Source organism: Dermacentor albipictus, chromosome 10 (genome assembly GCF_038994185.2).
Source record: "Dermacentor albipictus isolate Rhodes 1998 colony chromosome 10, USDA_Dalb.pri_finalv2, whole genome shotgun sequence".
Lineage (NCBI taxonomy): Eukaryota > Metazoa > Arthropoda > Arachnida > Ixodida > Ixodidae > Dermacentor > Dermacentor albipictus.
In genome coordinates this window covers 26,325,943-26,342,450 of record NC_091830.1, presented here as the reverse complement: position 1 = coordinate 26,342,450, position 16,508 = coordinate 26,325,943, and the positions used below count along the sequence as shown (strand labels likewise).

Sequence of the window (16,508 nt, the reverse complement as noted above, 5' to 3'; positions counted from 1 at the left end):
TTAATGCGTAGCATTACATGGCAAGTAGGTAGAAAAATTTTATGGGAAGCCAGAAAACCCCTTTATCAATACAGGACGAGAATGCACAGTTGAAGACCATTCTTTGTGCGGTTTATGGCTGCCATCCGGAGTACAGTGGCAAACGACCAATTGTACGCGATAACGATAGGCGTACTGGCGTTAAACGTTCTACGAGCCCCTCCGCGTTCGCCTTTCCCCATACTCCATGCGTGGAAAGAGGCGTTAAACGAAGACCAGAAGTGCTTGAGTTTATACCAATAGGGGGATAACAAGCAGTATGGGACGCCCTGGTAAACACCCAACCAATGATCGAGGATGGAAGGTGACTAAAGAAGAATCAAAATTAGAGGATGTGCCACTCGTGCGCTAATTACGCATGCACATGCAGCCGTTCCCTCTCTGCTGCCTATGACGACATTAATGCGTTGGTTACACCGCACCGGGCATCGCCCAAACAAATTACGTGGAGCCTCCCTGAACGGGAACAGCCGAAGATGTGCGCAGAAATATATGATGCGTGGTGGGGATTGTATAAGTTGGACACTGGAAATATGTGCACCTGTCTGCTCGCACTTGTCACGCATATCTAAACAAATAACGCATATGGCATCAGCATAAATTAACGCATACTGCATCAGCATAGCACATAGCACACCATGCCGACCGCCATATAATGCTACACATACATGGAGGTACCACTTACACTTTCTTGAAGCAGGGTTGACGCCATCGTATCGAATTGATTTGAATTCTTGGATTTTACGTGCCAAAGCCAGGATTTGATTATGAGGCACGCTGTAGTGGGGCACTCCGGATTAATTTTGACCACTAGGGGATCTGCAACGTACCCCTACGCGCAATGCACGGGACACAGGCATTTTTGCCTTCGCTCCTTACCGAAATGCGGCCGACGCGGCAGGGATTTGATCCGGCGACCTGGTGCTTAGCGGCGCAACACCATCGCCACTTAACCACCGTGACGGGGGACGCCACCGCATTACAATGCAATAAACAGGGCATGCAATAATTCTTGCGGGCCTATTGCATGTGACAATAGGCTCCTGCTGGCGTAAAAACGCATTGTAGAAGACTTGCATCCACATTCCCGCAATCTTGTCCACAAATCTTGTCGACATCCGTAGTCTTGGAGAAAGGAAGGTGTAGGGTTCTCAAAAGTCTCAGGGTCGTCGTACTGTTGGTGCGCGGCGTGCCCTTCCTAATTCTTCAGACAACCTTTCTAAAGTGTAGCACATCACGCGTAACACGTGACAGCCGAATCCACGGCTTTATTTGTGGACATTACAACTGCCGGCTTAGAAGCGTGACGCATAACAGCGCTAGCAGGCGCAGCAAAAATTGAGCGTTTCTATAGTCAACAGCAGTATTTATCGCGTGGAATACGGAGTCCAGCAAGACGCTCATCACACAACAACAACACACGTGCGTTGCCCGCAGAGCCAATTGTCTGTATCGGCTGCGAGCCCTGCAATTTAACACTTTCTTGTGTCGGCGTCTATGTTGTTAAAGGCTTGATAGGTGTTACGGACGGTGACCACTAACATCATAATGATGAACTTTGGCGTCTCTCAGTGTTGTCTGATGGCACTTGAATTGAGCTGGAGGACACAGCCGAAGGTTAACTTAGTGTCGACAAATGTGGTGCAACACTGGGGTCGTCATCTTTATTTTACGTGTGCAGAGGCCGATCCATTCAGAGTAGGCTGCTAATTTGGAGGTGATACCAAGTTATACAAAAAGCATAAAAGAGACGTAAGCGCTGTAGGCCTCCCGTAGTTACGGTAATGCCATTGATGGCAGTATTGTTCACTAGCCAACGAAGTGCTTCGTGATACAAAGGGTCACTAAGTGCGACGCCCTGAATTAGGACAAAAACCAAATACCTGAACTGAGCTTTGCGTGTCAGTTCGACTTGCAACTCCTCCCCTTTGGTGATGTTTAAATTTAACTGCTGTTTTGTGCCATAGCAAAGTGTGAGAGGGCGGCCGCCTAGCACCAAGCTTTGTCAGGTACTGAAAAACAAAAGAAAGCAAATGTTTTGCCGCATGAAGGCTACATTTAATGGAAGCAGTGCGAGAACTTAGGAGAGGTAACAAATTATGCTGCTGTGGTGATTGATGATTTTCTTCTTATTCACCGCCCTGACGGCGATACTAGGGAGTAATTTACTGATTTGTGGTTCAGGTAACCATCATTAAAGGCATCTAAGTCAGGCCTGGATCTACCTTTTCATCGGGACGGGTCTTGATGAAACGCCCACGGGTGCGTTCCATTCTCGCGTTATGAAATGTTTGTGAGATGCTATTGAATTTAAAAAGAAATGCTCCTTTAGCGAAAGGCAGCAAAATGTTTTTTTCAGCCCGGCTGAGACATATTGAGCAGCCTGGTCCATAGACACAGTGTAAACCCAATAGTGCACAGTCCAATAGAGACCATTGGAGAAATGCATTTTTTATTTTACAGGTGATGCTCGAGCTTAGCGAAGACAGGTGCGGCGTTACACATTCAGAAGAGGTTCGCAAGAAGGAGTGCTGGTTGCGTTTTTTTTTGCGCGATCTCTTAGAGTAGCGCAGACATAATTCTTGAAGCTACACCTTGAGTGTAACATCGAACTCTTGACAACCGACCAGCTTGCCTCCATCCATCATTTCTCCTCGCATATGGAGACGGCCGTCCTAAAAAATGGCAGGAGAGAAACGAAAACATAGAAAGGGCTGCTTTTGTCGTTCTTAAAGAAACTGTATGGAAGAAATGGCACTAGTGCCGGTCGCTTTTAAAGGAACCACTGTTGGTGGGACCAGTGCACAAGTTTGTCACCAGATGCTCTAATGTTTTGATGAAAAGCGAAACTACAATATTGTTATGTTGTATGGGAAAACGCATCACTCATTCAGTCTTAGGAAGCAAGAAAAGCGCGTACGTATTCCAAAGCTAATGCGCAGATTCGTGTTCAAGCAGGGAATTCGATAACTGCTGAGTTATCCTTGGCTGGGATTTTGGTATTATAATACACTTCTAATTCTACTGTCCCTAGGGTCCTTCCAGAACGTCACACAAACCTCTCATAGCTAGCAATACTGACATGTTGGTGCGGGTGCCTTATAAGAAACGTGTTCGTCTATCTACACGTTGCTAGGTTTAGCGAGAGAGCGGTTGACAAATCTACACCAACAAAATGAAATATTACGAGAGCTGGCTGGCCTCTGCACTTTATTAAAGAATAAAGCGTAGAAGTGGTTTCAGGAAAAGAAGAAACAAAAGTTAACACTTCTGCCTGTTTATTTTATGCCTTCGAATGCTTACCTAATCATGTCGCCATGTTTGTAGACAATATCATTACCCCTGTCCATACTATGCTTCCAAGCATCTTTTCTAATAAATTTTATATGCAAGTCGACATCTAGTAGCGTCTTTTTGTTTTTCTGGCTTCGTCCTTCGTTTATTTGTTTGGATTTTGTTCTGAACCCATCAACGTGAATGCTTACGTAATCCTCCACGCTATCCTTCTTCAATCATGCGCATAACTCGACTAACTGTTAGATATTAGCCCATCTGTAGTATCCTTCGAAGTTTGGAAGGAATGTGCTCCTACTGGGTGAGCTACGAGAGAATTTGGTAAACTTCACAGACACTAATTTAAACTGGACATAAGAGAGGAACACCATATCACGCTTCAGAAACAATCATATCAAGCCAAGAAACAAAATCCAAGGAAAGCAAAGCAAATCTCATGCTTTTCGTAATCTTATTGTCTGTTGGTTTCATATTATCGTAACTGCCAAATCTTTGGCCTCTCGGATCCCCTTCTTCTTGTTAATCAGTTCAGAGTGACACACTTTTTGTCTTTCGAAACCTCGTTTTCGTTATTATCATGGTAAGAAGTTTCATGGTAACAAGTTTAAAAATTGAGGCCATATTTAATTTTTTTAAACTTCCGCGCCGAAATGCTACCGCCGGTACGTGAGTGTGACGTCGTGAATCTACTTCCCAGCGACAGCTCTCGTTGGGTATCAGAAACTGATCTCGAAGGCTATGCTTTTGCTAACTGCATTCGCCGGAATGAATCTGAGAGCCGGAAAGACGACATAGATGCCATATTTGGGACGTGACCTATAGGCCCAACTACACGTACGCGCGCCGGCGCGCGCCGGCGCGCGACAGCTCGCGACAGCTCGCGCCCGCGCGCCTACGCATGCGCAGATGATCCGGACAGATCGTGCGCGTCGAAGCGGGCCGCGAACACAGGTACATTCTCCAGCCAAATATCGGTGCTCCGGCTGACTCACAAAAATACCAAAGGATGGCTACCAAGGCGAAAATAGTGAGTCACGTGGGCAGGTGTCTTGCATGTACAGTCGACAGCAAAAGTTTACGGGGCGCGGTTTCCCCTTCAAATGTGAATACCTGCACTTCGTATTTAATGAATCACTGGGTAGGTGGCGAAGGCCACTACATGCTGGAACATTTAATTCGAGGCTGTGTGACGAAGCTTAGCGAGAATTCAGCTTCTTGGCGGATCCTGCGTCCCCTAAACTTTTACGGTTAACTGTACAAACCCACCATTTCTCGCGAGGCACGGCAAACGCAAGGCGTGCAGGCGTGAGCTTTCGAGTGCCGGCAAGCGTTGTGTAGCTTGGCCTTATAGGTGGTATCCAAAACAGATCGTCTAGGGTGTGTTTCTGCCTACCGAATGGCTTCCGGCGCATGCAGCCAACAAAACCATAGCCTCTGAGATCAGTTTTTTTTTTGTCGTTGTCCGATGAGAGAAGTCGCTGAGGCGCGAATTCGGACACCACCTATTGTACATGCGGGATGCACTGATGCCATCTTACTTTTCTCGTACCTGCCCATTTAGGCATTTGGCTGCTTACCCCAATCGCCAGTTTTGCAATCTTTGGTATGAAGTAGGAGAGTGTTTTCTTGTACTCCTTCGCTGCGATTGGGCATTTGTTGTCCCAGACACCGCCCAGAAATTTCTCCATTGGCGTTTCACCGTTGCACAGCTTGTACGTACTGCCACCAATAAAAAAACAAAAGAAAAGAAAGAGTATAAGAAACGAGCTTAAAAGGAAGCCAACGTCCAGATGTTCCCTGCGTGCTTGCTTAATAACCGTTACTTGCGGCTTTCTGTCGGCTTTCGGCAATGTTGATTTGTTGGCCGTTATCACGAAAGATCCGGTTGAGCGCAACTAACTTGATACTTAATGTGCAATAATGTGGCGCTTAATTCTTTCTTAACATACATTTCGCCGACGTTTAGAAGGCCGAATAAAACTCGAAAACGATTTTAATTCCTTCGTGAAATTATATATTTGGGTGTCTGAATCGTTGCACGCGATGAGGGTGGACGTTGAGTAATGTGAGCGCGCACTACCTTAACTGCCTCACTTGTTTCGAAGTTTACTTGAATTTGAGCTAAGCTAGTCTGGCATTTGGCAGCACTGGGCCAGCATTGCTTGTTGTTATAGTTTCGCACACGGCATTGTATTTATTGGATGAACACTATAGGGAAGTATTACAATTCAGCCGCCTCTCGCTAGGAAAGAAGATATTTTTTTATCATCAAACTCATCATCGCTGTCATCACCATCATCAATGTTATCTTCATGCTGCTCATAGTAATCTTACTGGGCTTCGTTGTAAGAGAGAGGTCTGCAAGACACTATGGACAACTGGAACTGCGCTTGCTTTGAGCAAGCCGAACAACCTCCAGTACTTCATTGAACACTGACAAGCCCACCAAAGGGCAACACATGAGAATCGAGTACCGAAGTAGTTATTTGGCTCAATAAATTCATATAAAACGACAATCCCTTTCCTTCCTACCCGCATACCATATTTCCAATCCACCTGTGTTACTCGCGTTTAGATTTTTTCCGTGTGTTCTATCTTGTCCTACCGACCAAAGTATTGCAATTTCGCCAATCGGCAATCTGCTCAATCGCCCTCCGTTCAAACATATTAACTTTAATAACATTAAATTGCATTTTTTGTTAATAAGCATTATCCACATTGGCGTCAAGCATGCCCCTTTCCTTTCTAGTGCTTGTTGCGCTGTCATCATTGACCCATTTTGTCTTGTCACAGGGCGACCCACACCGTCTAGAATAAGAAAGGAAACTTTGAATACGTCTTTCGTGGTACGGTCCTCCTTTTTCTTTGCGCAACTGACGCCCGAACATTATAATATATGTACACCGATGTTTCGCACAACGCTCTGTATGATGCAAGTGCCCACATCTTTTGGCGCTGGCAACTGTTGTGTCAAGTTACTTGAAGCAGAAGCGTGGAGGCTTTGGGGTCGCCTTGGAATGCGCCAGAGTTCGCAGCCCCGTATGGGACAGCCGCTGTTCAAACACGCTATCATCGGCGCTCCGAGTGGCCCGCGTTGAGCGGCGCGTTTGTTTACAAAACTTTCCCCATGCCGTGTCGCGTGGTCGAAAGAAGACACTTAGCTTCAAGTGTATCTCTTTTCCAACACAAATGGTGTCTACATATGCAAACAGAGGACAGGGTGACGGTGTTGCGTTTCCCTGTGGTGTTCGTTTCAAAACGAGCTGTTTTACGTGCCCCGGGTTGGACTGAGCGACTGCTGTTATTCCTCTCGGCCTAGTCGCTGGCAGCTCATGTGAGGTTTAAGACTATAGGAAGCCGAGCTGCCTGAGAAAAACAACAACAACAATAAAAAATACGAGAGAAAAACAATACGTCATATGGCAACACAGGCATTTCTTATCTTGGATGCCATATGTTAACTTCGAAATATTCGATGTGGTATTACGGGACATGCGGCGTTTGTTACATGTTTGTCGCAGCTTTTGGAGAGTTCGAGCTCATACTTGGCTTGGGTACAATCAGAGTTAAAGCGTTCTCCCCGAAAGCCCAAAAAACGTAAATAAAGAAGAGATATAACACGCAGTCGCTGTAACCAAGCGACTAACCAGCTCTTGCGTTGTTAGGGAAGTGTACTCTTAACTTTCATTTTTTTGCAATTCCTACACGCGCACAGCCTTAGTGGAGGTGGTTAAAGCGCTGTACGCTGCAATTTGTGTGGGCTTAATGTTATGATTCCGAAGTTGACTGTTAAGGCCTCGGAAGAACCGAAAATTGTGAACACCATTACAAACCACACAAACTTTCACAGATAAGCACATTTGCACCAACGTTTCTAGAATTTCAGCATTCTCTCTAAAAAAAAAATACACATACGCGAGTTAAGCGCGGCTGACATCGAAAAAAACAAGGTGCCCTTGTGTTCATTAGTGTACCATGTAGTTTGTTTTTACAGTGCACAACCTTCGGGATTGGCCCACACTTTAAGGCTCTGCCATCTCCGTCATCGGCACATATTTTTCGTTGCGTCAATTCCATAGCGCAGTTGAAGTTCACAAGAAAAGAGAGATTCTAAGTTTTATCTCGGTCTTTTAGTGCTAATTACGCATAATTGGTGCTCCGCACGTAGCTGTACGCTTATCTGGTGGCGTCGTTACCTTTCCAAGCATCATTCTGACGCCTTTTTTTCGTTGTTCGACGTGCATTATAAGGCCTCAAATTGTCTAATTTGATGACACGAAAGTGTGTGGATACCCAGATCCCATAATCCCATATCTACTTGAAGTGTCCTGAGAAGGCGATGTCTTTAAAAAAAAATGCAGATTCTACGCACATGTTGGAATCTATCTGAAAACTTTCGTCAGTTGGTTGATCAAACACTCTGAAGCTATTAGTTTTCGCACGGATAACGCGCCTGCACCACAGATCGACAAGATGCGGAAACTTCCCTAACACGCGCCCCACGTGATATACGGGAGCGCGAAATACACTGCCTCCGAGATCGACCCAGTTTTCATTACACCAATCACTGGGTCCAGCCCAGTTCACTATCGCACTCTCTCCAGGACCGGCACACCTTACTCCCAGAGAAACCGATTGAGCAGGCTTGCGAAAAAAAACCTCGGAGATGGAGGCCTAGAAAGCTTCGCTTTATTAAAAGAAGGACTTTTCGTTTTCTTTATTCAGCCATTCCCCCCTCCCCTTCCTATTCCCCATTATAGGCCTTCGCGCCATCCCTTAATAAATACATTTTGTCATCATCATCATTCAGCCATTCCCATGCTTTGCCCGAAAGCGTTGCGGCAGGGAGGTTACAAGCTTGAAAAAATAAATCAAAAATCATGCTCAATTGCACAGCATACTTGCTCAACTGACTGTCGATTCCACTGAGCTACAATTCCAAAAAACAAAACAGAAATGAAAATTTCCATACAGGTTTTCTTCCTGGCCTGGTACTACCTGATTTTACACATGTGATCAGTACGCGCAGAACTATACTTTAGGAAAATTAGGTAACATTAGCTATAAGTTACCGTTCCTTTAATTGAATATTTGATAAAATAACTTTCACCGTATCTTTACTTGGTACTTGTTGCTGTAAGAAAACTGAGGTATCGTTTGTTGTTTCAAAGCGAACTTCCGTAGAAATCAGAAACGTGGCCAACGGCACATTTGCAGGCGTCGTAGAAATGTAGATATGTATATACATATACTGATTTCTTATATGAATGCTGCCCTGTGTGCCAGCTACTCGGTAAGGCAGCAGCCATACCCAGCAACAGCAGCAGCCACGTTCAGCGAAATGTGGCAGGGTTGGCAAGAAAAAAAAAAGCTTCCATTTAAAATTCGTTCGTCCCACTGAAGCACGAGGCTACCAAGAAAACCTGCAAGGGTTTCTGACAAAGGGCATCAGTCTACTGTCGGGCGGATCAGAATTGCCGAAACTTTGCCGAAACTTGCTGCATATTTTTCGATTTCTGCAGAAAAGTCTCTGCCGTTTGCGCGCTTTATTCATCTTGTCTTCTTCGCATCTTTCACTCTACATTCAGCCTCTTCCTTCGGTAAAATAACGATCCGGATGTTTATCGGCGTTGAGTTCTTGCTCTTCCTCTACGTACACGTACCAGTTGCATAACATCAAAAATCCTACACCGGGTGTTAGGTTTAGTGCGGGATATGTGCTGGGAAATCGCAGAAGCAGAAGCTGTTCGGCAAAGCTGCTTTGCTACGTAAAGGTATAAATAGAATAACATCGAAAGTGTCTCACCTCTTTCACACTACGCCCCTATAATAGAAGCGTCGTATTAATAATATTGTATCCTTGTATACAAGGGTACATTGTGTCGCCTAATAATATACGTTTCACAGCATCAGGTTGGAAGCAAATCTTCAATAAATATACTGCCTACGAATTTCGAAGTCCCGAGAGGTGGAATGTGTATTGCTGTAGCACAAATTTTTTAGAGCAGCTGACCTGTCTTACTCCTTTCTACGTTGCTCCAAACATTTGCACAGGAGGATACAAATCCCTCTGTAATTTCTACAAACCCTTTGCATCACTTAGGCGTTGAAATTGTGTAGGCCCTTCTGGGCTTCTCTAGCACCCCTATATTACGTTGCGTGTGTACATTTCCGAATAATTGCATCTTGCTTTTCTTTTTTTTTCCATTAGCGTGTTCTCGGTTCTGCTGAGCTATCGGCAGCTTTATAAATAAAAACGCACATGGCGTCACGTTATTTCTTTAATTAACCATAAAAATGTTTTTTTCCTTGTGTTTTTTCCCTCATACGTGCATATCGTCTCTATGCATCTAAATTGTTCAAGTACCTACTCAGATCAGCACGTGTCGAACTCGGTTTCCTGTAAGTTGCTTTTTAAATCATGGGGCCGCTGCCACACCTAGCTGCTCAGTGTAGCAACTTTCTACAAAAGGAAGATAAAGCGATTGATTGTTATCGGTTAGCCTCCATCCCTTCGTCGACATCAACATAGCTCCATCTCTCTCTTTGTTGTAGGCCTTTCTAGGATCTCTTTCCTTATCGGAATGGCCAACAGCCCACTGTGGGACTTCTGCAGGTGCGACAAAACGATCGAGCATCTTCTTTGTCAGTGCTCTCGTTTAACCCACAAAGAGCAGTCCTCTCAGCCACTTTAGACAAAGTGGACAAGCGCCCAATGACCGAAAACAAGATCCTTGGAACCTGGCCTACGCGAACATCAGCGCGGTCCGCTATGAAGGCGCTGCTGCGATACTTGAAAGACACGGGACTTTCTGACAAATTGTGACTACACACTGTGTGACGTAGGACTGAATGGTGACACTGCGTAAGACTAGGAACGCCTTTGCGGGCTGCGTGACAGTGCCCACAGAAATAGTTCGTGTGTACGTGCGTGTGTTTGCTTAGTTTTTTTTCCTTTTTTATCCTTCTTTCTTTCTCACCTATTGCATCCCCTTGCCTCTCCCCCAGTACAGGGTAGCCAACCGGAGATAATCTCTGGTTAACCTCCCTGTCTTTCCTTTGCCTTTCTCCCTCTCTGCACCCACTTAAGTTGATACGGTGAACAGTCGCTAAGAACATCGAGACCACCGTCAAAGAACGGTCAGGGCAGGCATTCTCTCACTATCAGGAGGACGCGAGAACGTGCGATCGACCGAAGGCGTTCACGTACCAGGAGCCCACGTTGAACACGCACGGCAGTTTGATCTGATTCGAGGTGGTCATGGTCAAGGAGAGCTTGGGATCCGTCTTGAACTCCTTTTTAGCCACGACGGTCACGTCGACACTGATGGTTTTGCCGACTTCCATGTCTCTCGCTACGGCGCTCGCAATTTCGATATCCTTTGCGTCCTGATGGTCTGCGAACGAGGACGTGAAATGACAAAAAAAAAGATGTCTGTAAGAAGCCTTACCTCTGGAGTCTCTTCCACTGCCTGAGGCGGGCTGGCACGTGGACAGATGTCCAAGAAATCAGTAGCTAAATGCGCCGCGAGAGAATAACTATGTGAAGAATAACGGGCCAGATGCAGGATGACTTTACGAAATACGCGAGCATTGGCTGGTGCTTTCACCAATATATAATATAATAAACTCAAGTGACCAAGTCAGTTCAGCTGCCCCCCTCCCCCCCCCCCCGAAAAAAAAATAAAAGGTTCATACAGAAGTTAGAGCTGCGTCATTGGCTATTCTTCCAGAATACAACAGAAATAGATTTTTTAAATAAATAGGGTGTAAGCCTACACCCTTGTTAAAACGTCTTAAATTTGTACACATGTCATCAAACATTGCTCTTAAGACCCAGTGATCAAGTGCGTGAGACTGCTTAGTCGCCTTATCCGTTATGAAGTTTATTGATTCATCCACTAGTACAAGGACAGCTTACAGGCGAAACTGAAAAAAGACAAGGGATCTTCTAATTCTTCATCAGTTTAAGTTTTACAGAAACGAAACCACATCGAAATTAAAAGCAGCTGAAGATTCTCAGTTTTTTCAGATCCTTAACAAGCTCAATTCTTGATTACATCTTAATGCCTCCGAAATTATCTCCCATGATATAGAGAGCAATGGCAAGCGATTACAAGCTCATTCAATAGCGATGACCATTAATAATTTTTTGTTGAGCAATGTAGTCAGGACAACCACGCTAATATTGATTATGATCTCCCTCTACAAGAAAAGAAAAAGCTCGGAAAAGGTCAATATTTGTTATGCCAGCTGTCTCTGCAGAAGCTTTGTTTTTATGTAGCAGCGTAATCAGAAACAGCAAATCAAGAGACGCCGATGGTATTCAAATAGAACCCGAAAATTTGTACTCGACATTATATGCCCCGTAATTACGTACGCTTATAATGTGATCGTAAGTTCAAGCGTCTTCTCTGAAGGCATGTAGGTGGCCCGAGTAATACTTATAATTAAGCGGGGTGATAAAAACAAGCTATATAGTCATCGACCTGTTTCGATACAGCCTATTTTTTCAAAAGGTAACGAAAAATTTCTAGATTTAAAGCTCATATCATATTGCAATGACCTTTTTGTGTTTCTATGCATGGCACGAGGATATTGTATTCCTGCCCCTCGTGTAATTCTGTCCAGGACCTCTAGGGTCCCTAAATAAATAAATAAATAAGTAAATAAATAAATAAATAAATAAATAAATAAATAAATAAATAAATAAATAAATAAATAAATAAATCCACTCCATGATTTTCATCATGGTTTCAGGAAGCACGGAATCACAGAAACAACTCTCTGACACGGAAGGAAGTTACTGTAAAAGCATTGAGCAATAAAGAACTAACCGCTATAATTTATGTTGATTTTGCAAAGGTGGTTAATCGGAGTTCGAAGACTTCGGCACACAATATTGAAATCGCGTCTTTCACAGAGAAAACAATTTGTAAATGTTGATGACGCATGGTCCTCAGCCCTGAGAGCATATATATATCTATAAGCGTGTATAATATTTCTATATGTATCTTTGTTTTTAATTGTGCATTTTGGATTTATTGTATGTAGGATTACTTTCAGGTTTTATGTTTTATTTTTATTTTTGCATGTTTGCTGCACTGTTGTCATACCAAGCGGGTCGGGTCACCTGTTAAGCTCGTGCTCGTCAGAGCTTTTTGAGCCAGTTTCTCGTCTCATGAGGATAAATTTGAAATTGAAATTCGAAATGCATTCATATTTCTGACCTAGAAAGATGGGGTATGCACTTGGAAACGTAAAAGTGGATCTGCTTCGTATAACACACCGTCTCCTGGCAATGAGCCGTTCATTTCAGGGAGGGAAATTAAAGGCAAACTTGGTAGCGAAGATTAGGAACACGAAGTTATCGGCAAAGCCAATGACGAAGTTGAAGCCAATATGAAGGTGAGTCTCGGTTGCCAAGGTGGTGGCATGGTAATAAATTGCCATTCCGCTTGTACTACTACTGGCCAGCAGCTAGGCCATCGTAAACTTGCCGCATCATCTTATCCATTGCTGTGTCCTATTGGCAGTAGTGTTTTACTGCTGTGAAATAGACCATAGGTCTGGTTGTGCGTAGTGGTGGATGAATTTTAATGATGGCGGATTGCACAAAGTATTTACGAGGCCAGCAATCTGATTCAGTTACGTCTCGTCCAGAAGCGTCTACAGAGGCATTGCTGCCGGCATGTGTCTAACTTTCGAACGTAAAACTGCATCAGCTGTGAAACATCTCTCCGCCTCCTTAATCCGAACCAATTTTTTTACTGGACTATAATATTTTTACTGGACTTTACTCGCCAAAGACACCGTATAAGATGCTGCAATGTGGTAAGCTTCAGGCCTTTGCGATGGTCTATTGGACACCAAAATATGCTTATGTCTGCGCTTGTGTCCTGATTGACCATCGAAACCAGGCCATTGCGACTCGCTACCGAATCTGCGACCTTGTGCAGAGCTGCAAAAGTTCCTACCCTCCCAGTCACTTTGGTAAGTGTTACGAATACAGTGGAAAGCGAAGGCTTTAATTTAGCTGCGATTCAAGCCTCTGTGCGATTAGGAACATCTAGGTGTATTTGAATATTGTGTAAACCCCCAAGGAATATGAAAGGAAAGACTCAAGTTGGCATTCAGAAGACTGTAGTAACTATGTACGCATGTCTCGTTTAAAAGAGTTCAATAATGCGCACATGTCAAATGGGAAAGCTAAGCGATGCTCACAGTCATGTTCAATTCGAATTCCGATATAACGAATAACCGTAGCTTATTCAAAAATTAGGAGTGCGCGCTTATATTGCTCGGGACCTTGCAAAACGTTCACTTCTTTCTTTTTTTTCGGCACAAGTATTACTAAATCTTTCGGGTTACAGTATGTATTCCTTTTACACTGTGCCCTTGATGGCAGAAAGTTGTTGGCGTATTGATGTGTCTCAGGTGGATTTTTTTTTGCTAGCACTCATCAGCTGTGAAGCATTTTCCTCGTCAATATCAGCTCTACAAAAGGACCTCAAGAAAGTTGGTAAACGCAGCGTTGTGACGTGCATCCTCCTGTGTCTTATGTTGCGTCATTGTTTTCAACTTCTAGCTTTTCAAGACTCGTTACCACCAGATCGGCACAATTAGGTCATCAGCATTTACCACTGGCAAGGACCGTCACTACACATCAAGAACTCCTTCTCTGTCCTTTCAAAACAAAAGGAAGAGACGTCTTCTGCAAAATGAGAACTCACCTGGACATCTCTTAAATTGGATTTTCTGTTCGTTGTCGCTGGACGCGAGGGTCACGGCAATGGTGAAGATCACTGCAGTCCTCAGGCTCTGATCAAGACTTAGCTTGCCAAAATAGCTGGAAGGCATCGCCGTGAACATGGCCCATGCAGCAACGGCTCCCACCATATGTGCAAGGGTCGAACCACTGCAGAATACTTATTGTGACAAAAAGAGTAAAGAAAAAAAGTATTAACGCGTACATAGCTGCAAAGATGTCCCATTTCGCGTGCGCGCACTCGGCTTGACGTGATACTTGGAACTCAAGCCTCGTTGCCGGTGGTTTAAGCTATTTCAGCATCAACCAGCCGCGTCCATATATAGCGATCGTATGCACAGAACCCACCTCGGGTAGCCTCGCAACGAACGCGCTGGCATTCAGACAAAAAGATTCAAAGTCTGTAACTCATGTCTGTATTCGTTGCACGTCCGATGAATTTTCCGTAACATCCCGAATAGAAGCCGCTACGTCTAAATGCATAGGCTCGGCTCTGTAATCACTGAACTCGTATCTCTTTTTTTTTTGTTTAAGCGTGTTTTCCCAGGAGAAAAATAATTGACGAATCAACCGGATGCTTTCCGGCAACACCAGATGGCGTTTCAATCCTCCTGTTCGCAGCAAGCCATCACACAAACATACACACACACGCACTACACACACAGACTGACACACACACACACACACACACACGCACACGCACACACACACACACAGAAAACGAAAACGTGTGTGCATGTATGTGAGTAGTGGGGAACAGGGGGGGGAGGGTGTAGGCGGCTGTTTTCACCAGTATGTGACGAGCGGAACACTTTGAGAGCTCTTCTGAGGGAGGCGAATGGGTCTGCTAAATACTTCTCGGTAAGGCGCGTGTAGACTTGAAAGAGTTTTCTTTTCCTTTTCTGCGTGAAGGATTTGAAGAGCACTGGCGTCTGCATCAGCAGAGAAATGCCCATCATACGTGTAGCTAAACAGGAGTGAGCAGGAAACTACAAGCATAGCGTTAAAAAAGAAGTCTGTTTGCCACTTTAGTGCACATTAATTTTTTTTTACATGGGCAGCTTTAAGATTTCAGGCACAGCATCATTCAGCGGCTATCAAATGGCAGTTCTGGAGAGAACTGTGCAGTGTGAAGATTTACTTTATGAGGTCGTCAATTTTTTGGCTGTGGGACTGTTGATAAATTTGATGAACCTTGAAGATAGGCTAGTTTACAAAATTCCGTTTCTCATATGATGATGAGAATGTGATTGTAGCGCAGACTACGCCATCTTATGTAGCACTGCATTACGAGCTGTATTGCCGCTATGGCAAAAAGGCCTCGCTGGCTGATTTTGCAAAAATGAGAGGAGTACGTCGGCGCCGTGATAGAGCGCTTGTAAAAAAAGAGGAAGGATATTTGCTGCGTGTCATTCGTATTTGCAGTCGTCATCCTGTATGCGCTGAACGATAAATCACGTGTGATCCCTGGCAAAGCTTTGTCACTGTTTCCACTATTCTGATTGAAGCGTCAGTCCTTAGTTGACGATTCACATGTTGGGACAGATCTGTTCCCGTTCCCTTAATTCAAGAGGTAGCTTTAGTTTGGGGGCTCCTATCCTACAGGATACACGAAATCGTTTTTCTCGGCTACCACTGCACCAAAGTTATCAAGTTTGCTGCAGTTAAAAAAAAAGAAAGAAAAACGTTGGAATCTGGTAACTGTTGGTAGCTGAATTTTTATTTAGGCCGTCAATTATTTTAACAAGAAATGTTGAAAGTCGCAACTTTTCAGAAAACTAAACTATCTCAAGCTTACCACTCTGTAAATACGCAATAAAGAACGATATCACACTTCGGTCAATTGCATATAATGCTACATCTGAAGGAAACAATATTGATGTATCATGCATGGCTCTCAAATATACCACTAATATGTGTACAAGACTTTTGCAAAACGCTTGTGAACAATGTAACGAATTCTCATAAGATATAAATTATATAACACGTTTGTCCGCTTTGCATGCTATAACAGATGCAGTTTACAAAACTGCGATATTGGTTTTTGGTGCAGATCTACCAATTTGTAAGCTTCGTGCTTCTATATTTTTTCAGTTGTACCAATTTTTAAAATTCCTTTAGAAATTCCAGCGTGAAATAAAAATTCTGATCTCAACTAGAATTGCTCAGTGGCTATGGTGTTGGGCTGCTGAGCACGAGATCGCGGGATGGAATTCCGGCCACGGCGGCCGCATTTCGATGGGGGCGAAATGCGAGAACACCCGTGTACTCAGATTTAGGTAAACGTTAAAGAACCCCAGGTGGTCAAAATTTCCGGAGTCCCCCACTACGGCATGCCTCATAATCAGAAAGTGGTTGTGACACATAAAACCCCATAATTCTTTTTAACTTGAATTGAACTTTTGCT

At 44.1% G+C, this 16,508-nt stretch overlaps 1 protein-coding gene across 1 annotated transcript; it reads right to left on the bottom strand.

The window, feature by feature from the left end:
* Nucleotides 1-2,474: 2,474 nt before the first annotated feature.
* Nucleotides 2,475-14,554, bottom strand: LOC139050610 (uncharacterized). Its single transcript, XM_070527190.1, has 5 exons — nucleotides 14,450-14,554; nucleotides 14,067-14,261; nucleotides 10,544-10,730; nucleotides 4,911-5,052; nucleotides 2,475-2,714 (listed from the first exon to the last, which is right to left on the bottom strand). The coding sequence occupies exons 2-5, from the start codon at nucleotides 14,230-14,232 to the stop codon at nucleotides 2,628-2,630; spliced, it is 582 nt and encodes a 193-aa protein (XP_070383291.1). The 5' UTR covers nucleotides 14,233-14,261; nucleotides 14,450-14,554; the 3' UTR covers nucleotides 2,475-2,627.
* Between the last annotated feature and the right edge of the window lie 1,954 nt (nucleotides 14,555-16,508).

Coding starts and splice junctions, on each gene's coding strand:
- LOC139050610 (XM_070527190.1), bottom strand. CDS start 14,232: ATGGTGGGAGCCGTTGCTGCATGGGCCATGTTCACGGCGATGCCTTCC. Junction 10,731..14,066: donor CCAATTTAAGAGATGTCCAG/GTGAGTTCTCAT, acceptor CCTCGTTCGCAG/ACCATCAGGACGCAAAGGAT. Junction 5,053..10,543: donor GTGTTCAACGTGGGCTCCTG/GTACGTGAACGC, acceptor TATTGGTGGCAG/TACGTACAAGCTGTGCAACG.